Source organism: Emydura macquarii, unplaced genomic scaffold (assembly GCF_026122565.2).
Source record: "Emydura macquarii macquarii isolate MOO-44397 ecotype Brisbane River unplaced genomic scaffold, CSIRO-AGI_Emac_v2 contig_691, whole genome shotgun sequence".
NCBI classification, from domain to species: Eukaryota; Metazoa; Chordata; order Testudines; family Chelidae; genus Emydura; species Emydura macquarii.
The window spans coordinates 10,665,743-10,693,477 of NW_027130828.1; the positions used below are offsets into that span (position 1 = coordinate 10,665,743).

At 41.6% G+C, this 27,735-nt stretch overlaps 1 protein-coding gene across 1 annotated transcript; it reads right to left on the reverse strand.

The window, feature by feature from the left end:
• Positions 1-33: 33 nt before the first annotated feature.
• Positions 34-26,869, reverse strand: GPR107 (G protein-coupled receptor 107). The gene is given in 10 exon segments (XM_067542194.1): positions 34-165; positions 972-1,052; positions 2,774-2,803; positions 15,209-15,334; positions 16,507-16,624; positions 19,486-19,646; positions 20,307-20,337; positions 21,080-21,177; positions 22,016-22,072; positions 26,823-26,869. Coding segments are annotated over 10 exon segments (861 nt in total). The 5' UTR covers positions 26,850-26,869.
• Between the last annotated feature and the right edge of the window lie 866 nt (positions 26,870-27,735).

A 27,735-nucleotide genomic window follows, 5' to 3' on the forward strand; every position in this document is an offset into this window, starting at 1 on the left:
TGCTCAAAGCCAATGAGGAAGAAAAAAAGGTTTTTATGCAGCTTCCATCTTCAAGTCATCTTCATCATCCTGAAAGACATATAAGTAAGGGTTGTCTGATGCCAAACAGACCTTGTACACCATAAGAACAAAGAACACAGGTGTTGCCGTTTCATCCAACAGCTGCAAGAAAAACAGGAAATTGAAGAAGATTGTTCTCATAATCCCATATTGTCATGACACATTACCTTCATTCAGAGGATACAATATTTAGGACCAAGGACCCTTTATTGGGGTAGAGATGCAACCAAGTGTCCCCCTGCCTTACTGCTATTAATCCCTGGACAAAGAATGTTAGCCATCTGATTTTACTGCTTTCCCTGTCATTTTAAATACAGTTAGAATTCCAAATGTCATTTCTGTGCTTTTAAAAAACCACCACAAGACTTTGCTTTAAGGGAAAGAGACACCCCTAAGTCATTTGGCACCACCAGCAGTTTACATATTCCAAATCGCCCTGCACGGTTGCTTGGATTATACTTTAAGAAACCACATGTTTTAAAGTCACTAAGCAAATAAAGCTTGTAGATGGAGAAGTGAAAACTCATTTCACTAGCTCCCTGGCGCTTTCATTACCACAGGGCAGCCCTAAGCCTAATTTTTTTCCTTTGTACACTCTTGATTAATTTCCTTCAGACATTTTAAAATGGAAAAACGAAAATTCAATAATGCAATTACTTGCAGCCGTCACACGTATAATCCAGCAGCCTTTCAGGACAAACATAAATTATAAAACCCACTAGCCTCTTCCCTTCCTCTGAGGAGCACCAGTGCTAAAGATCAGCAAAAATCAGACCTCAGCAGTGGGTTCTGAGAAGCTATATTACAATGTGGAAAAGTACCTCTTATTTTTTATTTAGTTACAGTTAAAAATGAATGTGTGAGAAAGATTCAGAGGGGAGATACATTTTCTCTTGGCAGTAAGATATCTAGTAGAGCCATTTCCACTAGAAATGAACAGCAAACTTGATGAGAACGGGAATGATTTGTGTGAAGTAAATGTAACATACAATCTGTGGAAGGGAGGAGAGGGAACAAGAGCAAGAGATGATAATGGCATCATCTTTTTATAACCTCTTATTCCGCAGAGAAATATTTCAAGCCAGGAGTTACCTGGGAATTATGTCTCATTAGGGTTATTACGTTATTCGATACACAAGGGGGAGGGACAGTTCTGTGATTTGATCCAAATCTAAATGACTCAACCTATTACTAACATGTAAAATAGACTCCCTTACATTTCAGAGGGAACATAGAAAGGGTTTTCATAGGGTATCAAAATCAAGAGCATAGTCTATTACCCTGATGGGTTACAAAAAAATGTCTGAAAGCAGGCAAATGAAAACCACTAAGAGATCAGTTCTCTCTTGGGATGTGTTCATGCAGCTTCCATTGACTTCTGCAGAAACTGCATGCATGTATCCCAGGGCACAACCTAGCCTCAAGCTTAACTTTTAGTATGTTTACACTATGTTGTTCTAAGCCTAACAGTTCAGCCAACAAAGCTCAGTCTGTCTCCGGGGGAGGGGAGGGAGAGAGTTAGTGAATATTACAAACAGCTGGATCCAATTTAAAGACAGCTGGGGGGGATAGGCCAGTAGGGAAAGACAGCAAGTTGTTTTCAGCTAGAAAACGTTAGAGGAGAGTTTTAACAGCCTGCCAAGGTTCCGGAGCATGGCATCGCTATGAACCTGAAAGTGTCCGACTGTTCTCAACTTGCCTTTACTCTAAAGTACTTACACACTTTCCCAACCAACTGTGGCGACTGTCTTGTCGGAGTGTTGCACAATGGGTAACATTTATTCCCCCAACACCCCTGAGGAGAAGGGATACGTTACAATCCCCATTTTACTTTGGGGAACGGAGGCACAGAGCAACAAAGTGACTTACCCAAGGTCACTAAGGGTGCAAACCCTATTGCTAGGGACATTAAACATTAGTCTGAACAGCACCCTGGAGAGACAGACTATAGGGGACAGTTCAGCATGGCACGAGGTAGGAGATGGATACAGTGGTCTAACTGGTCTTTTTCCATCTCTGACTTCTATGGCTATTCAGACATCTGGTTAAGCATATTAGCAACTTGCAGGCTATTTGTCTTCAAATAATCAGCAGCAAAACTTACGGCACGTCTACACTACAGGCACTGCAGCTATGGTGCCTGTAGTGTGGACGCTTCCCTGAGAGATGAAAGGGGTTTTTCCTGTCACTGCAGGTAATCCACTTCCCCAAGTGGAGGTAGCTAGGTTAACGAGCAATCTTCTGCAGACCTAGCTGCTTCTACAGTGGTGGTTAGGTCAGCATAGCTACACTGCTAAGCCACACTGCTACGTCGGTCTAAATTTTAAGTTGTAGACCAGGCCTTACTGCCAATATTTAAGTTGTCCTCAGGCTTCAACAACATTTTGTAGGTAATTCACACCTCGTACAGCTACCGGTTCAGGCTGTTTGAGCAGTTTTTGGAAGACAGTGCTGCACCAGTGCACCAGGGTGAAAACCTGAATATTTTTAAAGCAAACAATTTCAGGAAACTGGTTTCTAAGGATGGTCCCTGTCCTGAATGGTGTCTCTACAGCAACAGGCACAATAGGACCCCCATTGCGTTTGCAGCCTCTAGGTGCTCCGGAAATAGTCAATAATCAACCACCAAAGCAGGGCCAGGATGGCTTTCTGGCCCATTTTTACTCACTTCAAGCCTTGCTTACAGACATGTATATGTTAGTTTCTTACTCACCATAACGTAGTGATGTCTGAACAGCTTCAGCTTTGTTCAGATAATAGCTTTTGGGGAAAGAACACACAAGGCCATTAGGAAATACGTGAATATAAGCCACTTAAAAAACCGGCCTTTTCTCAGTCCTGTCTACACAGGGAAATCTACCAATATAATTACGCAAAGTGACATAAGCTAAACCAGAAAAAGGCACTTATTCTGAAATAAGTGTGTCTACACAGGGACTTCTATTAGTGTAACTAGAGCGATAGATTTCCCCATGTAGACAGGCCCTCAGAAGAGAGCTGAGCATTTAAAAAAAAAATGCAGACCCTGAGCAGGTTAACAGTGTCAGTTATAAACCAGATTTTCTGCCACATTCTACGGAGGATCTGATTAGGTTTTAAAACGGAGCTGGCCACTATTAAACAAGAGACAGTGTGCGGTGGTTTTAAGAGCAAAGTCTAGATCTCACAGAAGCAGCTCAGTGGCAATAAACGGCAAGGAGTCTGCTTGCACTCATGACTGTCCTTAGCAAGCAACAGAGAAAAGGAAAAAAATCTCTCAGTCAGGGGAGGAATGAGAGTACTGGAGAAATACACTTTTATAGCCAGAGGAAATTGCTTGGGAAGAGGCCATAAGACAGTAGGAACTTTATCAGAGGGGTTACAATCCACAATCTAAACTTTCCTTCTTATTGGGGTTCCTATTAATTATTATTATTATTAGGAGTCAGGGAAGTAACCAGAGTTTCCATTGTATGGAATATTGACAGCTGCAGGGGGCAGCCTGCCTCCCTCTCAGCTCACACAGAGCATACACAGTAGAATCATACGCCAGTTCCTGCAGCAGCACTTGCACATTACTGTGGTTGTTAAAAGGAGGATGGGGGGGAGGCGACAGAAAGTGGAGAAATGAGGGGGCTGACAAGTAGCATGCAGCACTCCAGCTTCCAGGAATTTTTGCTTGATCAAATAATTTTCTCAGCGGATACAAGAGCCTTGAAAACATAATATAAGTGATTGATTCGTTCATTGGATACATTCCTAACACAGCCTGGGGTCGGTAAGGGGGAACACCACTGCCCAGACCTAAGGGGAACATGAAACCACCACCATACATTTTTTCCCAAATAGGGCAGGCAAGGTGCACCTTATGGTCCAAGGGTCATGTTTTACCACATGTACAGCTGGAGATCATCTATAGCCCCACTCCCCCATCAACGGTATGTCTCTCTCAGCATTCTGTACAGCAAAACAGCACGTTTGCAGTTTAAATGGGTTCTCATTTCTGTTCTTTCTGCCCGTACGGAGCAGTCATTCTCTTCTGCATCTTTTGGCAAATCAAGAGTCTCCTCATATTTGAATGGTTTTTCTCACGGACCAACACCACATTTTTTGTTGTTAGAAAGATATCTCCATTTCTATATCTGTTGCTTCATGCATTACCTGGGCCTTTTAATCCAGACAGATCAGTAAATAGGTTTCTCCATTTTACGGACACAGAAAACTGAAGCAGAGAGGTATGCCCAGTGCCACAGAAGATGTCTGGATCAGAACTGGGATTAGAATTCAGGAACACCATGAATCTAGAAGCTGGGAACTTTTAATGTGACACGTTTAGATAGATATCCCAAATGGGCCTCCCTACCCCACAAAAATATCCGTCTACCAGATTGTAAGACACTTGTCATACGAGACAGCTAGCACATCTGCACCAGAACCTGATGACTTGTGTTTCAGCCTCTCACATCTGTTACGGCTGCACTTTTCCCAATCCTTAAGGGTAGATTGTGCTGTCTCCACTGTATTCCCACGAGCCCCCGTGGCAAGATGGTCTGCTCACACTGATGCATGTTAAGATTTCTCATGACTATGAGTACACGGCAAACCTATTCCCTCACACCCTCTCTTCTTTCCAACTCCAACCAGCACCACGAATATGTACCAGTGACTGATCCCCACTGGATCCATTCAGACAGGATGGCGCATATGAAGGAGGATTTTTACTAAATTTAGCCAGACACCACAAAACCCGTGATGTTAAGCAGATCAAAAGCACATCAGAATACTTTATCCATGGTATCAATTGAAGCCACTGAGCTCATCTGTGCCAGTTCAGGATGCGTGGAATTTAAAATGGCAAAGTCTTAGAATGGTTAATCTGGGTTTCGCTGAGAAATGCTTCAGGGGTTCAGCATGTCAGGCAAGAAGGGTAAAAAAATTACAGCAGTGAAGCTTTTTCCTGTACCAATCAGTCATGCCCCAGCCATAATTTAAGAGTGATATTTGCAGTAATAATAATTCACTGAGCACTCATGACAGATCCCTGCATTTTAGTCACAAACTGTATAAGCTAAGGCCCCGGAGCTAAATGGCTTGTTTACTGGAAAGGTTATACAAGTTCTTACTGAATGCTGCATATACTGATGTGAATGGGAATGGAGATCAGCAACAGATGGAGCAGCTGTCAAACTTGTTTTGAAATTCAGTCTCTTACAGGTGGGGGAGGAATGACGAACATGGCCTTGTGGTCCTTTAGCGACCTCAAGAATGGCAAAGGGCCCAAGTGCTATAAGGGACAGCGACAGTGTACACAAATATAATTTGCTTTCAAAGCAACTGAATAATGGAGGTTGCCAGTCAGGCTTCCATGCCGGCTTCAAAGAGCAGGGAAAACCTGTCCAATTGACAGAAGATATGTTTAGTGCCTGCCAAGAAAGCTACATCCAATCAGCTCAGACAGCATCTTAAAGGTTTACATGGCAAGAAATGCTTTTTGCAATGGCTAAACTTAACTGGATTTTAAGTTTAACCGGCATCCTTAAATCATCCTGAAGTGACATTTCTGACATCTCCCGTAAGCAGGCTTTAATATTGGAAATTCCACCCAAGTTATTTACATACAGTAGCTCTACGTCTAGCACTCATCTGTCAAAAACTTAAAACCACTAAGTTCTGCTGATGCGGTGCTCTCCGTGTGTGTTCGTTCCTCTTCACCAACAGGCTCATAAATGATGACCCTATCATTATCAGCAAGATGGCTGCCATCAAGTGAAATAAAGGAAGAACTATTCTTAAAAAGGAGGCTGCAACCTACTACAACACAAATTCACTTCCACAGATGAACCAACCTACCTACCATGGTCTATGCATAATATCATGAAGTTGACTGGGATTGGGTAAGAGTATGGTCTAAGCTGAAGCATCCAATGTTATAAAAACCATATTTCTAGGGCCTTCACTATTAACAGCACAGAGTTCCCAGATCACAGCGTGTGCCAGATAACCAAGAAACAGACACAAAGCAACCCTGATGTGCAGAACACACCAGTGCTGTGTTGCAGATGGCATGGGTTTATGACTTCTATCTGTAGGAAGGAGAGCGCCCCAATCCATGCCCAACACCATCTTATCTTCCCATACCAAAAACACACAGAACAAAATGCTAGTGGTTCCCTGTGATCTCTCCTTTTACCCGTCATGGTGTGTCAGGGTGTGTATAAGTCTGTGCACACCCTGTGACCTCCCACAAACTCTTCACCATAAGAGAAAGACACAAGTGCACCCAGGCAGATTGGGGTCGACTAGCGTGACATACCCATAATGCAACATCTTCCAGAGGTTCACAAGAATGCACTGCCCAGCATTATGCATCAGAGGAGTCTGTGTCTTAACAACAGGGAAGCAAAGCAGCATCATTAGGGCAACCACATCGTCACAGCTGTGACAAGAAGTATGCCTTTTAAAGGGAAAGGCCTCAAAGTCAAATGTGTCACCTTTGGCCAGCTCCCTGCAAAGAGAGCTGTGTGTTAAGTTCCCACTACACTGAGCACAGCTAAGACAATGCTACTTGGATTTAAAGTGACAGACCGCTATCAAAATCTAGTGACCAAGAAAGCCCCTGCCCTAAGCATATTATAGTTCACAAGGAACACTGAAGATAAGCAATGAGCGTTACCCTCTCCACACACACACTTCTAGTCAGCGTGACACACTTAAGATTCAACAACACACATCTAACTTGTTAGATAGAAAGTTTCCAGAGAGTGAGAGTGGTTATGTGGATGGATGGTTCGTAAAATTGTAAGCAAACTCTGAGAGGCCTTGAGTTAGGAAGAGCTGGAGCTTTCTGCATCTTTCTCATTAATAAAAATGAAACATGTTGACTGTTTAACAAAAGTACCTGACACGTCAACAATTAAACTATAGAAAACCAGAGCCACATAGCTTAGGAAAAAGCCACCTTTGTGGAAAACCACCAAGCCCTCCTCTGAACTTTGAGTCTACTCACTGCCTCCACATGGCTAGAGCAATCAAGAAGTCAGCATGCAAGACTCACATTTGAATCCCTGTTAGTAGGTCGGAGACTGGATGTTTCACAAATACAACTCACTTGGCTTCTGGAGTAGAGACACTGTCAGGGACACTCTTCCTGGTACCTGTGTGAATTCTCAGAGCAGCACTGCTTCAAGTTCCATGGAGGATGCACATTACCATTTTTTTTAATATAGAGCACAATTTAGCCTCTAGCTAGTAAAGGACAAACTTTTAGGGTCTCAACTCCCAATCCCCAGAGCATTCTAATGAACGTACCATTGAGCAAGTTACTAAGCTTTGTGACTGTGAGAAGAGTAGAGATTCTAAAATTTAACAGCAAGATAGCTAGTGCTGATTAAGTTTCGTCTCATGGTTCTGTAAAAACCCTTACACATCTTGCCTCTCTCGGGTTCCCTCTCCATCTCCATTCAGTTTTACAGCTTGCACCTGCAATATTCTGAGCTGCATTGATCAAAGCTGGTACAATGCAAAATTCTTGAAATCAGATTCTGTCTTACTCTCCAAGTGCCTACTATGCTAATTTCAAAGGTTGTAACAGGCTACAAGGTGGGAAAAGGTCAGCTTGTCCATCATAGCCAAGCACACTGGCAGACGATAGGTTTTTGATGAATCAATCTGACCTTTTCAGAATATTTATGTAACAGCAATAGAAGAACTTAGGATACGAGCAGATAACACCAAACAACTATGTAGTATGCAAGGACAAGCCATAAAGTAACTAGAATTAACAATATTCAGGCAAGGTGGGTGAAGTAATATCTTTTATTGGATCAACTTCTGCCGGTGAAAGAGAGAAGCTTTTGAGCTTATACAGAGCTCTTCTTCAGGTCTGGGAATAAAGAGATATTCCCTCACCCACCTGGTCTCTCTGATATCCTGGGACCAATATGGCTACAACAACAATGTATACAGTATTAGGGCAACCAAGGAATAACACTAGAAAGCACTGCATGTTGTGCCAGCCCTGATGCATTAGCAATTTAATTTCCCATGCCAATATCAACAAATACACTGGAAGTTTCCTGAACTATTTCCCATTTTCAAGAATGAACACACATTCACTCCCTGAAGTCTAATCAAAGAATAACTCAAGAAAGCAGGAGCCAATAGTCACTGAAGATACAGTACATTCCTATGCCAGAAAGGAAATTGACTCAACAACTAGATTGCAAATGAGTATTACAATTGTCTCTGGCACCAAGCATAAGCATCAGACAGGTCACAGATTAATCCCCTTAACTTCTGCTAGGAGAAACAAACAGACAAAGAAGGCGCTTTCATCCCAAACACCTAAGAAGTGCACACTCATGAGAAAACAAGCCCAAATACAGGAAAAACAATTTTAGCATCTCAAACATGAGGCAGTCATACAACCTAGAGCCTAGACTTGTATTTGACACCTGTATTTGCAGTACTGGAGACCAGAGTGGAACAATACAGCTCTACTCTTATGTTAATTCATATCCTCCGGTGCGGATATCAGTTATGGTCTAGATTAAAGCTTTATTAGCACCAGCCCGTTTCTTCTCAAGACTGTAGATGTTAGTATACATCCATGTGTGGGGTTTCTTTTTTGCTGCAGAGTTGTCTTAGGGCCAGATCCTGCAAAGCACCACATGTTCCCAACCCCTACTGAACGTGCTAGGAGTAAAGGGCATTCAGCAGCTTGCAGGATTGGGCCCTTACATTTCCAATGTTTATATGTATTGCAGCAACAGGAGTAAAGGGTCTGAATGTGGAGGATGACCGAGTTTTATTCCATGAGGCAAAAGGGGGTGGAGGCAAGTGTAAGGGAACTTATTTGCCCACATACACAGCACAAAGGGAACAGTGCCCAGCAGCTACTAGCTGCAACATATTTCCTATGATACAGCTGCCAACTATAGCATGCTGCAGTGCTTCAGCAAAATAGCTAACAGTTCGTGACTAGACTGCACCAAGTTTCACATCACTCCTCAGATACACAGGAGAGGGGCAGAACAAAGACTGCAGCAGTATTATTTTCTCCCCCTTGAAAGACAGGGGATTTTAAGCCCAGTAACCCGCACTATAGTATAAACAAACAAACAGAGGGCCATGTATAGCTATAGAGAATTTAAATTATAGTCTCAAAGTAGGAAGGGTAGGTAATCTACAAACCTGTATTCCCATCTCCTCCTCCTTCCGTCACAGTTCTAGTTGTGAGGGATGGAGACTGGAATGAGATTGCAGATAACTGACCCACAAGCCTAATAAATGATTCCACTAGACTTTTCAGGATTGTTCCCCTGCATCCCCCGGGGAGTTTCCTATGCTCAGGTCTTCAGATTTGTAAATTAACCATTTGTAATCTTCAATAGCTGTAGAATAAAAGACAGCCCAGTAGAGTCTGTCTGGAAAGCAAAGATCTGGGGGACAATGGGGGTGGGGGAAACTGACTAGAGGGGATGCAGTGAGAGACTTTTGCTTAAGTTTAAAGAAGGTGAGGTAAGAAAGCTCTAAAATGCACTAGCATTTTCTGTCAAATGAGAGGGAGAGAGAAACAAACACTAGCCCAGGTGGATGTTTATATCCCACTGCTTTGCAGGGTACACTAATAACCTGGGCAGAAGCCAGCCATTTTGCTTTAAGAGAATGGAAGGAGCACATCAGACAAAGCAGCGTAACAAACCCAATTGGAGAGGCTTTATATCTGACCCACCCCAGAGGAAACAGTTCTTACTGCCATCTAAAGTGTCATGGAAAAACAATGAGCATAAGACAAAAGCAACATGCCCATTATTATTATTTCTTCCAGAAAACGCATGCAGCCTGTAATTAATTCTCATTAATGAGCTCCGAGCCACCTCAGGATTTAATGGAACTTTTACACAGTTATGGGCAGGTGAGTCCATTGGGCCTGTAAACATAGCTGTGACTGTGACAAATAGAATTATTTATCAGACAACCTTTTACTTAGTTTTCTATTCCAGTCAGACTGCAGTCACGCCTGTGCCAGGCTCCTGGGGTTACTACCTAATAAACATGTTGCAATGAGGCTGGAAAAGGGTAAGACATACAGCTCAGTAGACATGTGGGCCGGCAAAACTGCCAGGATATTAAGTTACAGGGTGCCTGGGCTACCTGGTTTAGTAGTTCTGAAGGCTTCTCTGTGACCAAGATTTAAAAAATATTCCTTTAAAGAAGCCAAGTCTTCCTCACCTCTGGGAAGGTTGCCCCAAATGACCGGGAAAGTGGCTATTGAATTTATGGTGTAAATTCCCAATGCACTATGAGGTAGTGAAGAGAGAAATAGGGGGAGCAGCTTCAGAGGTAATAACAGACATTAAATCTTGGCAGGCAACGGGCAGTCCAAACAGGACTGTGTCTGCCTGTGCAAGATTCAATCTACTCTAATCACTGAATATGCAGCACAGAAGCCAGGCTGCGTGATGGAAGGATCCAGTAGCTTTCACCACTTAAAGAAGAGACAATCTTAATTAATGAAAGAAATGCTAGTGAATTTACAATCAATGTTTGCCATTTAAAAGCCAGTCACATTTTTCCTGTATCATAAAAGATAAGCATCTTCCACAGAACAGTATCTACACAGCGGTCACAAATTAAAAGACACCTGATTATCTTAGCCAACTATATACCTTTATACAACAAACACAAACTCATTTTACTTTGATTATAATGCAGACCAAATTATCTTTCACCTTCTGAAAGAGCTAGCCAGGGTGGGACCCATCAGGGAAATTCGCTGTTGGCCCCACTTCCCTGTTGATTGCCTAATAGGGGATTCTATTTGGAACCCAAGAATCCTATCGACAGCAGCAGAATTACTCTTCCTTTAATGAAAAGCCTTTGGATCTGGCAAGTGAGGCCTCATCATCCCGTCCCAGTGGCAGTTGCTCCCGCCACTATCTGAACCAAGAGTAAGCAATATTTTTTCCTGGCACACTATTTCTTTTAGCTGCTCTTTTATATTAGCAGCAGCTGGGTGGCCATTTGGCAGTGGAGAAAGAGATTCATTATAGCAGGGGAGACAAGGAGGTGGCGGAGGAAGAACAAAAAGCAACGCATTGCCTTAGTAGTTCCTATATGATCCAAAGATTTTGCAATGATAGGGAATCCCTGAATATGCAGGATTCTTTTGCTCACAATGACACAGAGGTTGGAGTTATACAAATCAGTAATAGCCACAGCAAACTGGACATTAACTAGCAACACGGAACAGGCAACTAAACCAAAAACAAAGAAATTAAATAAATAAAAAAAAACTACGTGGCTGCATCATCAGAGGGACAAGACAAAATATACAGGTATATTTAAATAATAATAATAATAAAAAAAGGAACAGTAGCTTCTAGTTCTTCTCCAGCCTCCTTTTCTCTGTGTTCCTCCAATCTCCATTATAAAATTGTAGTGCATGCTTGGAAGAAAGATGGGTAGCACTGTTGAGATTTTACTTGAATCTTGATCCTGGGCCCCACATTTTACTGTGGGCAACTCTTAAGCACCTCATGTTAAGCGCCCTTGACGTCAGCTGCTTCACCTTTCTGTTTCAAGCCATGCAGTTTGACACTGAGCAAACTCCATAGCACCATCTTGTGAAAAAATAGTCAACTGCAAGCTACATGTGGCCTACCAGCATTACACATAGCTGTGATTACACAGAGCACACAAATCTAGGGCTTTGATCACCCTTGCAGCCAGGACCCGGATACTGAATTGCCAGCATCTATGTATTCACATAGCTCATTACAAGTAAACAGTGATTCTACCTTGGACACACTCGCACCGCCCCGTGCCCCACACAGTTATTTGTATTGCAGTAGCACCTAGAGGCCACAATTAAGAATAAATACTGCATGCACACACACATGCACAAAGTGACCCAGACCCAAGGATCTTACAATCTAAGCATACGTTGAGACAAAAGGTGGACACAAACCAAACCAAAACAGATGTGGAGGAGAGGTACAATGAATTCATTTGTAAGTATGTTTTATCCTTGGGGCAGCATGGTATGTTGTCCCATCAGAAATCACAATTGTGATACTTGTGTTAGATAATTTATGGTAGCAGCTTTTGTATCCATTTCTGCTAGTTAATTTTAACCCTTCTGCGGTGCTTTTCATCCTTAGAATTCAAAGCACCGTACCTGTCTTTGTAATATTATCCCTATATTACAGATGGGGAAACAGACTTAACCGATTTGCCCAAGGTCACTCAGTTGCAGAACTGGAATGAGTAGCACTATGCTTGGTCCATGAGATTAAAGTTGAATGCTGGAGACATCTGTGAAGGTAATTCTAGTAACCCAGGCTGGAAGCCAGGAGATAGCAGGAAGGATAAAGTTCAAGGAGTAAGAGGAGAACACAAGGATGGAGGGATGAAAGGGGAGACGTTAAAAGAAGGTGAATGGGTTAGAATAGTGAAGAGGTGGTGTTGTCTATTCATCCCACCAGAAGTGCTGCCTCTAGCAAAGCAGATTCAAGAACTGAGAAGTGACAGGAACATCTGAAAGTATTCACCATTCCCGAGGAATTCAGTGTTAAGCTTAAATGAGACAGATCTGCAGCCATGTTAGCTAGAGATGGACTGATTCAGAAGAAACACTAGAACAAGTCAGGAAAGCCAGACACTGCATCACGGAAGGGCACAGATGCTGGAACAATTTTTTTATAGTAGGAGTGTTGAAAAAAGAAACCATGTATTTGGTTGTTAATACTACTTCAACCTAGGAGTGCTGACAAAAGAAGTTGGTCTAATAAGAGATATTACCTTACCCAAATTGTCTCTCTTGCTCACAGGAATTATCTTATGGGTTTGAATGAAACTATCCACGAGAGTGGATCAGGATTTCAAACCAAGATTTCAATGCCAGTTTATGTCAACATCCTGGCAACAGAGGGACACTGCATCCACAGAGTATTTCATTCAAATGGGCTAACTCTTTAGATACAATAACGTTCTGGAAGTAAGCGCTGGTCTACGCTACAGAGTTAAGTTGATGTAAGGCAGCTTACATTGCCCTAACTCGGTAAGCGTCTAGACTAAAATGCAGCTCCCACCGATGTAACTCGCCTGCTACACGACTTAATACATCAGCGGTGGAGTTATTAAGTCCGTGTAGCGGGCTATGTAAGTCACTGTAGTTAGGTCGACACAGTGTCAGTGTAAACTGTCGCTACCTTTCAGAAGCCGTCCCACAATGCCCCACACTGACAGTTAAATCGGTGCAAGCACTCCTGGGGAGGATGTGCACAATCGACACAACGAGCACAGTGTGGACGTGCAAAAGCAGTTTAATTACTGCAGTGGCTGTAAATTGACGTAACTTAGGATGACTTAATTTTGTAGTGTAGACTTGCCCTAAGGTTTGGCTTCCAAGAAGTTGCAGGCACAACGTTAGTCATTGGAGTAAATCACTAGCCATGAGAGCAGTTTCTAACACTAAGCATTTTGAAACAAATTGTCATAGTAAGTATTTATACATTTTTACTATAAAAAACAAAAATAGCTTTATCACGCAAGTTAATACTCCCGTTTTATTTAAGTTATTTTATTTACAATATTGTCCGAATGACAATATAGAAAGTGTAAACCCTAAAGTTGGGTTGGACTGGTTTTTTGGGGGGGAAGCATATGGGGAAGATAGTTGTTCCTGGAGGACATTCTACAGTGTCAAGAGGAATGTCACTACGAATTTAAACAGCCCTCTGTCAAAGAGCAAGAAGTGCACAAAGGCAACCCAATGTAACCATGCAACTAGCCAAACTGAGGATGAAGCTTACCTCCATAGCTTAGCAATATACATGTATTTCGGAGCAGTTTTCTAGAGTATGGCATGGAATATCTGTAGAAGAGGTGTGCATTTTAAAGGGATGGACTTGGGAAGTTTATGTTCCTTTCTCTGTTACAGAAAAAAAATCAAGAGGACTAAGGCTCAAAATATGGGAGCCAATCCTCTTTTACTAATCAAGGGAATCAGAAGCTCCTTTGTCTCCTCATTTAAGTCCAGCTGCTTGTCTGATTAAGACTAAAATGAAATTCAGCAGACAAATATTCTGGCTAAATGCCTGTTTTAAGGACCAAAGATAGAAATAATTCAGCTAAATGCTTTTGTTGAGCCAACAACATTTTTTTGCCAAATGGAGTAAAAGGAAGAGCAGGAAAGTGTTCCTTATAGGACCATATCTTGTAAACTGAGGTACATATACAAAGATTCTGGCTGAAAGTAGCATCTTCCATTGGACATTGATTTAACAACTGGTTGCCTGACTTTCAAACCTAGATCACTAAAACAAAAAAACTGGTTCTGTATCTGACGACTTCAGCACTTCTGAAAGGCCTCAGATAGATAGTCAGAGACAGACATTCTCAATCCACAATTAAAAATAGCACGGACAGCAAGTAGCCAGACTGTACCTCTGAAGTGTCCCTCATTTTGAGAGATGTCACTCATTTTAATTCCCACTTCAATTTGGTGTAGCCTCACTGTTACTGCTGGAAATAATGTCCAGCAATAATAAAGAATAATGAAACAAAGGTTATAAGAGGACCTGACACTAAAGAACCACACGGAGTTAAGTTTCTGGTAATAATATGTTTTTGGTTCTGCTTATTACATTTAACTTTTGAGCCTTTGAAGGTTGCAAAATGTCCCTCACGCTGCTCCACCGATGTGCCTCAACCCTGACCGGTCAGGGCCCTCATCATTGAGATGACAGGGAAATTCAGTCTCCATAACCATTCAGTCTTTGCTTTCCTGCTGGGAATGCCACCAGGAAGCCATTTGGTGCCAGTCTGAGGGACCTTTGTCCCACTGGGGATAGGACTGAGGACACCTACTTATTTCACATGGACACTCAGTTACCAACCTGGGCTGGGTTTGAATCCAGAAGCAAAGGCTCAAGCCCATTACTTGTAAGAATAAGGGCAAGAGTGTGGAGTAAGTGGAGGAAGATTTTCTTGGCTTTAAATTATAATAAAATCAACAACTTGTGACCCCTGCCCACAATTATCTCGTGAGACCCCCTGCAGGTTGCAACACATCTGTTGAAAAAAATCACTACAAATTTTTCACAATTATTGCTGGACATTCTGGCCCCAGAAGCCCCGTGTTGCACACAAAGATTCATCATACTGCTAGAAATAGGGTGGCCTCACAACATAGTAGGTCTACCGGGAATATAATTTCTTTCTGCAACCCATAATCGGTTGTTGCCTCTTCTGCTGATTCTGTGATGATGTATGCCACATTTGCCTGGACCTACAGCACACAGCAAGGCATTGACACTGGGTCACAGAAGCGCTCTAAAGAGACTAGAAGTGGCAGCATAGGCTCCACTTTGGCCTCTCAGTGACTCCAGATCAAGTAATTATGCTCAGCAACTCCACTGCAACCTTTTGTCTAAACGTCCCATGCTTGGTGACACCTTCAAAGGATCTGCACAGGTGTAATTGATTGAACATAATTTCTGCTGATATATAAGAAGAAATAGAATCCTTCTATAATGCCAATAGGGATCAGAAATAGCAAACATTCATTTAACTATGTAGATAGAAGTGAATACACACAAGGAGCAGATGGGTACTGAGGGCCAGTCTCCTGGTCTGTTTAAACTGAATGAACAACTCAGAGGGAACACTGATGCCATGTTCTGTGCTTCACATCCCAGCTCTCCCGCTCTATGCATGCCCCGATAGCATCTAAGTGCTTTGGTTTTTAAAAGACAGAAAGCTAGCTTGCAAGGTAGAGGACTAAGGTCCATTGTCTGATGCTTCCAATCCCAGTACTGCTACTTCTGGAATAAGAGGAGCATTCCGGTCACTCTGAACACATTGGGCATATGTTACCTGAAAGTCTGGAGACCTCATCTTCTAGATTCCTTCTGCTTACCTCACTCCTGTGTTTCATATAGCAGAACCCTCCCATCTGGACCCAGATCTCTGCTTAATAATTTAACACTACTCTATGGGCCAAATACAATCCTAGTGTACGTGAATGCGACTTCATTACAGTCAATGCCCATTTGGTCCCTTATATAAGAACGTAAGAATGGCCATACTGGGTCAGACCAATGGTCCATCTAGTCCACTATCCTGTCTTCTGACAGTGGCCAATGCCAGGTGTGTCAGAAGGAACGAACGGAGCAGGTGATCGTCAAGTGATCCATCCCATCGGCCAGATCTGCTACTCTACATGGGGAAAAGTCAAAGTCACTCAAGTGACTGGACATGCCTCCTCCATAAGAAGGCTCAAGAGATTACAACGTGAGCTATCACTGCATTGACAGGCTTGTTCCAGGAATAGTTTTGCTGTACTACACTTGAAGAGCACTACTCCAAAGCAATTTGCTATCCTGTGGGAGACCTTAGACTGAAAGCCACCTTTTAGGAGCATTTAAACTGAACCCTAATTATTGTCAGTTCTGTCCTCACCTGTAGTGGGATGACAATTAGGAAGATCTTTTTGTCTTTACCTGAAAGGCTGTGTTTAACAAAAGCCCAGCCAGTGCCGGTCAGCGTGATGGCTATCAACAGCAAAGCGACCTTCGACCTGAAAAAGGAACAGATCTAGCAGTGATATACTGATTCCATTGTAGCAGAGAGACAAAGAGCCTTGAGCACTGGGCCTGGTGCAAGACCTGAGGCCTGAACCAAAGTCAGGCCATGTATTAAAGCAGATGCTTACAAGTTCACTGTCTGGTGCATGAACGTGGCTATGATACTGCTAGCGTTGCTAAAACACAGGCACTCCTAAGAAGGTGCTGGGTATGTATGTGAGCACATTACAAAAGATTAGCACAGGTACACCCGGACCTAACATGAGATAAAAGGGTTTGACAAAAGTGATGAATAGGGATGTTTTGCCCCAGACATCTGGAGCAAGGTACAAGGAGAGATAACAAACAGATGTCATGAAACACGTAAGGTGGTATGTAAGTTGTTTGTCTCAGTCTATAAATGTTGGGGTACCTCACTTTAACCCTTTGTGTGGTGGAGGGGACAGCAGAAATTCTTGCTGCTGACTGAGCCACTCCTTGCCAGTGGGCACTCCTGTGTTAGTGTATCTGGAGCTCCTATGGGATGGTAGGACTGTACTTTGAGGGCAGTGCCTTTCTTACCAAACTGTGCCTGTGGTCTTTCTTTATAAGAAACGTCGAGGTCTGCTGAACTAGCAGGCTGCACTATCTGCTAGTGCTGATAACAGCAGAGCTCCAAGAACTGAAGCCCTGAGCAGCCTGGACAGCGTTACCGAGGCAACGACATTCCACCCTTCGGCACTTATCACCACCCATCACACTCCAACTCTGCCCAGATCATCTCTTCTGCAGCTGGTTTTAGCAACACCATAGACCCAAGCAAGTGTATTTCTGTTGAAGACTAACAAATGATTATCCTACAAGAGAGCAAGTTGACTTGCATATAACTGTAACACACAGGTTAACAATTGTGAATGAAGTCTGACTTTCTCATGTGTGAATGAATGTTCTTTGAGGAAGTTTATTTGTCTATCTCAAGATTTAAAAACAAAAAAACCTACAGGCATTTGGAATCTCACCCCATGGAACAAATCAGCAACTGTGCCCTCTCTCCACACTGAGCAAGAACAAATTAGTTCCTAGAATAAGATACACTATTGTGTTACACTATGAGAGTGTCAACACAAGCAAAGAGTCACATCCAGAGAACCTTTTACATTTCCACCCACAACAAAACAAACTCCCTGCAGCTGCCCTCTATAATGAGGACCTTCCCCCTTATCCCAGGGCTGATAACTGCATCTTGTCACCCAACCTGCAGTGCCAGAGGCAGCTTGCTACAAATGCCACTCCTCCCCATACCAGCTGCAAAGAAGGTGAAAGATCCTGAACTACATTAAAAAACTTTGACTTCAACCAACGGATACCATTACACCAGTCAACCAGTTCCTTATCATAAGTTGCATTTCCAGCCTTTTGTTGGTTTTAACTATCAGAGCTTTAGTGCTTCTTAAATAGCATATTAGTATCATATAGGAATTAAAGTTGAGAAAGCCTCACTATACCCTCATAACATTCTGATGCCATTCACTTCTCAAGTTGCTGCTTTTAGCTCAATAAAAATCCACAGAAAATACTTCCCTGCATAGGGGATCCTATTGTGACTAGTTTGTAATCAGTTTCAATAAAAAATAAAATTAATAAGAGCAAAGGAGGTGCAGTAAGCATATTATGGTCAATACAAAAATTTCCTTATGGTCTCCCCCTTTAATGCCCAGGAACAGCTCCTATGCCTCTGTTATTGCACCTCACTTTTCCAAAGGAACAGAATAAAAAAACTGACATTTATCAGTTTTACTGCTACCCACAGAGTTCTTATATAGCTGCAGTGAAACCAACCAGCATCTTGTTAGTTTCATTCTGTTGCTGCTGCTTGGAAAAAGCTACAGCAGGAACAGAAATTGGAGTCATTTCTCTGAAGACTCGGGCAGACCATATTCCATCAGTTTACTTTGGAATGGTGTCTTAGCTTAGATTTGGGACACTCAGTGCTAGGCTTGAAAGTGCACATTTGTGGTGGACTGGACACATGATAAGGATGGGAGAATGTGACCCCGTGATGCCAGCTGGCAGACGGCATAGAGGGTGCATAGGATTGTACAGGGATCCCCAGGGTCAGATCTCTGCATAGTAGTTCACCAGAAGGTGGCATGTGAGATCTCTACTGAGAGTTAGTAGCCCACTGGTCATCATAATCTCTGCAAAATGTATGGAGAGCTAATATTTAAGGAGTTATGTACTTATACTGAAAATGATGTTCTTAAGGTTTTGGAGTTAAGGCAAGTCACCAGAAGATTACATATCTCAGAAATATTCTTGTCAGGCAGGTGGTTACTGACATGCATCTCCCTGTCTGGCCATTTGTGTACTGTATGCCTGACAAGGTCTGTCTGTTTGCATACTGTGCCCACTGCAAATTGAGAGACTGCAAAATCTACAAGGAGAGGAAATCTATAGGAATCAGCAAACAGCAGGAGGGTCTGTCCTGTTCATGAATAAAAACGAAGGATTAGTCTGGTATATGTTGGAGTGCAAAGAGACCCATTGACTCCTTCATCAAGGAGGCAAATTGACGGTGTGCATGCCTCAGGAAAGAAGGGCCACAGGCTATCTGACTGTAAAGTACTGCAGGGATTTTGGGTGAGCAATCCTTTATCAGACATGAGAGTAGCTGGTTAATTAAGCCCAGGCTCAAGAAAGCATGTTATAATTTTATTTCATATATAACCATTTGTTTCCAATTCTTCTATTTGCTACTACTTGAATCTCTATGCTTTATATATACACTTATACTTCACTTCAGTATAAACATATCTAAGTGCTCAGAGTCAGACGGAGCAGAGAACCGAGGTGAAACTGGTAAGCTGGGGTTTACTGTTTCTTTGGAAGCAGTGAATTTGTGAGCGTATCAAGATCAGGAACTGGATGCGCCAGGGAGAAACTCGGAGGACTCAGGGGTTGGAGATTGTATACATACCCATGGAACACAAAGGACAGAGACTTTGTGAAAGGGAGGGCTGCCATTAGCCAATGAATCTTAAATCATTCCTGTAAACATAAAGAGGCAGAAATAGCATAAGCCAAGAGTCCCCTACAGGCACATTAGGAAAATGCCCCTTGAGATATTGTATCATATATGGACACATTCTGTCTGGGGTTTATAAACCAAGCTGACTGTGAAGGCACCATTTTCTTTAATAAATGTTTCATTCTGAAGTAGAGCTTAAGGGGTTTATTTAAAATGGGAATGCTGTAAAAATATATTTTGCATAAGGATCATAACTGACTTTAGAAAATTCAAGTGACAAGGTGGGTGAGATAATAGCTTTTATTGGACCAACTTCTCTCTCTCGCCAACAGAAGTGAGTTCAATAAAAGACATTTCCTCACCCACCTTGTCTTGCTCATCTCCTGGGACTGACACGGCTCCAATACCACATACATTAGAAACTGAAGTTAGTTTACATGTAGCTCATTTCACACAGCTAACAAATTCATTGTTCTTTGCATTTTCAAGTCATTGTACAACCCACCAATTATCCACACAATATCCCTGAAAGATCAGTAAACTTATCTCCACATTGCAGAAGTGGAAACTGAGGCAGAGAAGTGACTTTGCCAGGTTCACAAAGCAAGTTAGCAGCAGAGACTGGATTAGAACCACTGTGTTTCTGGTTCATGATCTCATACTCATACCATAAGAACATGAGTAAATGCGGTTCTGCCTCTGTAATTAAGAAGACTTGCACCTTTTACTCAGGATGATCAAGCTTTTATTAGGCATAGCAGCTGTAATTGTTCATCCTTATTCACAAACATGAAACAGTTTGGGTTTGTTTTTAACCAGGTAATGAACACTCTGGCTGTATAATCTCAGCCATATGCTGCATTTCAAGTTTGATGTATTCTCTACCTCAAATGTTTAGCCTTTTTAGATTGACACTCCCACCCCCCAGTTATATTATGAGTAATTTGTTTCTTTTGGGACTTCATATCCTGAAGTGGTACTTTTAGAGTGCCTGTTGAGCTACAAAAGTCGCCATTAGCTGTCAGTCATAGCAGTTGCTACAGTTACCATTTCCAATTAAGCTTTCCCCAAGGATTTTTTGGCAAATCAAATGGCCGTCAGGAATAAAAATAAATGTTGGTAAATTTCAATCTAGAAGCTGTTTAAGCACGCAAGACTGTTTAAAACCACAATGTTGTCTTACTGTAACTCAAAAATGGAAGAATCAAGTTCTATTGGGAGTTGATACTACAACTGCTTCCTTAGAGAATACCACTGCTATGCAATGGGACATTAGAAGGATATGTTGGATATAGCTGTATTTCCCCACCTCAACTTCCAGCTGCAGAGCACATGAGTTGGTGCTCCTATGCTGAAGTCTCACGCGTCATTTCATGCTACTAACTAAGCAAATGCAACAGCTCTAAGTTGTTTTACACGTTACTCACATCAAGGCTAAAACAGGAACTGATCATTGGTCCGAACATCACTGCCAATGCACTTGTAGAAGCAAAGGCTGTAAAGACCATCTTGGTTTTCAGAGCGGATATTAAAATAAAACTAAAAATAAGAACAAGGAAATCATCATATTTATACCTTAGAACATCATTGTTCCGGTGTAAAACAATCTCCACTGGAACATGAAAAGTCCTTGTCATTTTAGGATCACACTGCCCCCTTTCCATAACTTCACTGCACAGTCACAAAGATGCTACTATTTGTAAGTCTTAAAGCAGTTCAAATATACTGCATTACTACACTTAATTCCTTGACTATGCATTCTGGCAAATCCAGGACCATTAGATATTGGCGTCATAGCATTTCAATAGCTTATTTTGTGTGACATGGTATGGTATCCTATGAATGACAAGCAGAACCAGAAGATTAGAGCTGAGTAAAATGTGAACAACTTTTAAGGCTAAACCACAAACTCAGTCACATGTCACAAAATCTGTTTTATCCTCAGTAGGCAGCAGTTTAGCTTTAGACAAAGTAATGGCTCTGAAGTGAGAAAGTTCGTTAATCTGATCTGACCTAGAAGATCTGCCTCTTAGATTATTTGTGTCACACTACCAGCCCATAGTTAATCACTACAAAGTTTTCTCTATACTTTGTGTCCCTAATTACAGAAAGCAACATTTATTACATTCAAACTAGCACACTGTAAGGAGCATCACATGAATGAGTGGGTTACAAGATATGCTCCTGAATCTTAAAAGGAACAAACCTTTTAGATCTTACTCCAGAAGAGTCCATCTCAAGAATGTTATGTGCTATTGAGGGGCATCTTTATTAATGGAATGGGGGATTACAGAAGAGAGCAGCAGATTTACATTTTTCAATGAGTGCTATTGAGAAGGGAAACGGTTTATGGAAGAGCTACTGACAGAAATCTTACCTGGAATGAAATGGTTCCATTATCTTTATGAAAATGGTGCACTTGTTCCATTACATGCTGGGAAAGAAGAGTAAAAAATAATTAAAAAAATGAACTAGAAATGGCTTCTAACAGGTAAATACTTCCAGTTATGTCATATAGACAATCAGAAATACATGGATTACTTCGCATGACTTATACCCCACACTGATCAATACACCCACTTTCCTCTCCGGCTTGTGTCTGAAAGATCCCCCCCCACCCTTTCCCATTGATTAGCTTATTCTGAAAACAACTAGTTTCAGCTGAGATGCTGTTATGCTTCTTTCAAGATTGTCACCTAGAGAATAGAGCATTTAAAGCAAATTCAGACACTTTGAATTCAGAAATTTCCAAACATGCTGTATTTCCTTCTGTTCTGTGCCTGGCCATCACACTACCCAGTTTTAATCTTTAGGTGAAAATTGACTGCCTGCTCTTCATGTCTGTACTTAGGTGACTAGGATTGTAGTTGTGAAAACAATACTGGCACTAAATAGATAAAAATAATCAAATCTGCAAATCTATTGAAAGCTTCGCTGCACAAGTGTGCCTACTCTTGCTTAGTCTGGTATTAAGAAATGCACCAGCCATCTTCCTAGAAGATTTAAAATCTCAAAGGCAAATCTTTGACCACACCTGATCACCAATTGAAGATCAATAGTGTTTGATTTCCCAGACTCATGTACCTCCCAAGGAGTACTACTACTAAAGAAGTCACTATTCCAGCCCTCCAGCAGCTATGTCACAGTAAGTGATCATGTGTTATCTACCAGAGTAAGGCTGAGATCCTATCCTCAATTTAAGTTTCTCTAGAGTTAATGAATAGGCTCTGATAGAACAGCACATCATGTTCACAGTCCCACTTCAACAGAACCTATGAACATTGCTTCTGGGAGGCTTCAATTTCCAGCCGGTCAGGAAGTGAAAGTTCGAGACTCAAGCTTACCCTTTGACCCTTGGGTGGCAGCATGTTGTACCAACGCACATACTGCATTTCTTGATACTAGACCAAGCAAGAGCAGGCACACTCATGCAGGAGAGCTTTCAATAGATTTGCAGATTTTATTATTTTTTATCTATTTAGTGCCAGTATTGTTTTCACAACTATAACCTTAGTAATCTAAGTACAAACATGAAGAGCAGGCAGTCAATTTTCACCTAAAGCTAAACTGGAGATTGTCTTGCAGTAACATTTTCACAGCCACCTGGAGCCATTTAAAATAAGCCGCCTGCATTTCTTCTTACCCCTTTCTCAGTGACAGGATAACAAACTGTTTACAGGTAAGTTTTCTCTGGCAGGCAATATCCATCCCTTTCAATCTTACCAGATAAGTGGAGAGTTCATCATTCCTTGTTCAGTGTAAATAGAATCCCACCTAAGGAAAATACATTAAGAAGTCACTGCCAGTCTAATGCAAAGTTCAGATACTCCAACTCCAAACTCCAAGTAGCCACGCAGTCAAATATTACACGCATGTCTAACGGAATTAATTTTATAGCAATACCAAGGTATTCACCATATGGTGATTTTTACAGCCATGCCAATTTGAAACTTCATGCTTCATCTATCTCAACTGAAGAAAAAAAGGATGTGGAGTCAGTCTGTTTTAAAACTTCACAATAGTTTTCAATTCAGACCAAAGGAGAAACACACTCAACTACAACAAGTGCTAAATCAAGTGAGCCAGCAACCCTTTATCAACTGCCTCAAATTAAGGCTAGGATGGTGCTCAGGTTTCAGTCCATTGTGACCTTGTTATTCACTACTTCTCCAGTAAACAGATGTCAACATCATATTTCTAACGTAAAAAGAGACAGGTAGCAAACAGAGTAGGGTTTGAATATATGTTTAATAAAGGCCATTAAAAATAGTGTTTTTATAAGCAGCATATCAACTTTAATAAATTTATACCATATTTTGTCCAGTGTCATTTTAAAAGGTGTGACAGTTCCCTAGATATACGAGTCACTGCAGAATGCAGATGCAGCCACTGTTTCCATTGTGAACCCATCAGCCTGGTGCAGCAAATAATTATGCTTCGTAATGTGGTTTAGAGCAGCAGTTCTCAAACTGTGATCCATGGACCCCTGGTTGTCCACACGGCTACTACATGGAGTCCGTGGAAAAGAAGAATAACATCCTTACCAAGGAAATGTACAATTTCAAACACTTGATGTGGACAAATGCCCTGCACACTACTGTGGACGCTTTGCAGGAGTCTGATGCTAAGACGCCTGCAGTGCATAGCAGGGAGGAGAAATCCTCTCCCCCAGAGGCAGATGCAGACCCGGCGATGAGCCAGGAGTTGTTTGAAACTCCACTGGAGTCAAACCATTCCTGCCAGGTGAGCGCAGATGAGCCCACTGATGAAAGGAAAGAGAGCTCAGGGAAGTGTGTACATGTATTATTCCTTACAAGCATTTCTTAACTTTTTGTTGCCCGAAGCCTCCTTTCCCTCCCCCCCCAATTTAAAAAAATGGCACCCATTCCATCCACAAGCTAAGACATCGATTTCTGATTGCTCATGTTACTTGTACAATGTTAGCAAATAAATTAAAAAAGAATACTATGGCAGTCCAAATGTCATGATCCACATCAGATCAGCGCCCTGTGCTTGGATCGAGGTAGAAGACAGAGGTAGAGAAGTGTCTGCTTTTCCATTTTTGGGCACATTGGGCTAGGAAGGGGGAATCATGCAAAGTACATTGTTTATTTAAATGGGGATGTCCCTTTTACTCCTGATGCAATCTTAATGAGACCTTCACGTAGATATTCAGCAGTCCTCTCCCAAACATTTCTAGGGATACGCAGCCTTCTTTCTTTCCCAATGACAGAAGACTCTCACGCTGTTTTGTGATAAGTCCCACACTGCTCTGCAATGAGTTCCGCTGTGAGCAGGCCAGCAGTATACAGGACCAGGTGGTTTCAGAATGCCATTAACAGCTGGGTTCTCTGTGCCTTTGTCACCCTCAGAAGTGAGATAGCCAAAAATCACCACTGCCTGTAAAAATATCGGCAATATTCACGGCACTTTCCCTATTCTCATGCCCGTAAATTGCTCTATCAGGAACTGTCTTCTGTGATGAAGATTTTCAGACTGAAAGCTGACAGAATTTTTTTTTAAGAAGCAGTGTATTCATGGGTTTTTTTTTAAACTTTTGTTTAATTCTTAACCACCATGTTTTAAGGGACACGTGCTCTCATAACTCAAGTATCAACAAATTCAATATAGAAACTTTTCTCCTTCCTCCCATCCATCCAATTTCCTGGAGTATAAGCAGCAACAACCTTTCATTTGAAGCACATTAATAAACAATGGATCAAGATGTTTATTTGCATCACTGGACATCTGCAAGAGGAAGACAGTGACGATAACAAGGACCCAGCAGCAGAACAGTAGCAACACAAGTTGACCAATCATAAAACTCACAGCTAAACTTACTAAAAGTTCTACAGATTTTCTATAGTCTTTGTTTCTAAGAGATGTTGTGGTATAATAAAACTTATCAATCTAGCACCCCAAAACATGCTAGATGCTTTATAGAGTGGGGAAGACAGGCCCCTGCCCCAAAGATTTCACAATATAATAAGATGGACAGGCTGAATGGGAGATTAAGGAATGCAACTGAAAACTATTTTCCTCATTTATTGCTAAAGCATAAAGTATCTTTGTAAGTAATTCACATTTAAATAATAAATTTTATTTCCACAATATCTGAGGACTTAAAATCTCTAGGCGACTCCTCAAGCTCTTCTAAAAGCAGGATGGCTTTATTAATAAATCTGCAAAGCACATACAAAGTCTAAATACAAAATCCCACAAGCATATGCATTAGAATCATTCTCTGCATAGACCAATTTCAAAAGATAAAGCTACATCACTATTTCTTCCTCCCATCCCCACAAAACTTCACAAAACTAGAGAAGAAACAAGAGTCTATTGAGTCTTGTCCACAGATATGCTCCCCATCAGCATCAGAGTCAGGGACACTCAAAAGGCTGTGTCTTTAAGATATATTGTCAGTGGTCAAGAGTCCTAACCCATAAATTTAATCTACCGCTAAACTATTATGTACCAATATTCAGACTGCAAATCATGCTTTCTAAATAACAGCAGCTAGCAAATTTGCAGAGAACAGACATCATTGGCTTTCACTGACAAAGGAAGGCCTTTGAGAGTGGCTTGGACCACAAATGTGATATTTACAGTGAAAAGAAAGGAGGAATAGACTCTTTACATACAATCCCAGTCCACTCTGACAATTAAACAGAGACAGACAGTGAGGACATCTTTCTTCTGGATATTTACAGGAACTAAAAACAGATCCCTGGATAGACAAAATAAATAACTGCGTCAAGCTTGTCTAATCCCAAAATATAAGAGATCAGAGATTTATGGATGACACTCACTCAAGTCTCTGAAATTGTAACATAGGTCAGAGAACAAAAAGGAAAGAAAGCAAACTTTTTGTATCCTAATTTCTTTCAGAGTTTGTTTTAAATCTCAAATAGATCTATAGTGTGACAGAAAAACCCTGAGCGATTGTGTAGGATTATTTCACACATTGAATTACTTTAACTGGCCACTAGATGTCCTTTCAGCATCAAACCTGGTATTGAAAATCTGTTGCTCAGAGTAAACGGCTATGGAAGTTCAGATTGTCTCTTTAAAGTTATCCATGTCCCAAACATCTTTTCTTATAACTTAAATTTTTAACTTTTATGTTTTGAGTTTAGTTCTTGTGGAAAGTACCAGAATGACAGTCTTACTGAAACATTGCTTACAATGGTAGCTGCAATGAAAGTTTCCATACATCACCCCATTGATAAACCACTGTCCTGATAGAGATGTTCATGGTCTTTGGGGTAGACACAGTCATGGTGGTGATGGCTTTTTGTTGTGCACTAGAAACTAGATGGGGAACATCTGTTTATTTCACATAGTCCACCAAACAGCAGCCTATTATTTCATTTTCAGTCCCTACTGACCTGGGCCAAATTTGGACCCTTGACCCAGAAATGAAAATCTGTCTCATTCAGACCCTTAAATAACATTTAAAACCATATCTCACACCAGCATATTTAGTGTGATAAATCTTATCGTAGCTTCTGGACAAGGTGCATTATCTTGCTCTAAACAGCACAGCTCCTCTCATCAGTACTTGTTCTTACTGAACTATGGTGTTTTTTTCCTTTCATCCTCCATTCTCTTTTCATAGGTACCAGCGAGAAGCCATTAAAGAGCAGCGCTGCACGTGAGTCATGGCCAGAGAAATAGGTTATTAAAAACTTGAGGGTGGTGAATTTACAGGGAGGTTCACTGCTGAGAGAGGAGTTCAGACACTGGAGTTATGGGTGCAGGAAGATTTAAGCAGCTGTAAAAATCAAATGAGGTTTTTTCTCTGAGAGAGTCAGGAGAGTTTCAGCTGCTGAGATGGGGGCCGTAAGGATAAGGCCCTTGTTACTGGGAAGCAATGGGAAGAACAGGCAGATGGGTAGGGTCTCAAGGGAGCTTTTCATTGCAAGGTAAAATAGGGGCATGTGTCAATATAGAAAGGCACTCTATAAGCCCCCACCATGTAAGGGGTTACAAGGAAAGAACCCAGGTTCCCCGCCTATCACATGGTGATCTGTGATGGGGCTATAAAAAGCACAAGGGAAGCAGCTGCAGCGGTGGTGACCTGGGGGTTAAGGTGTA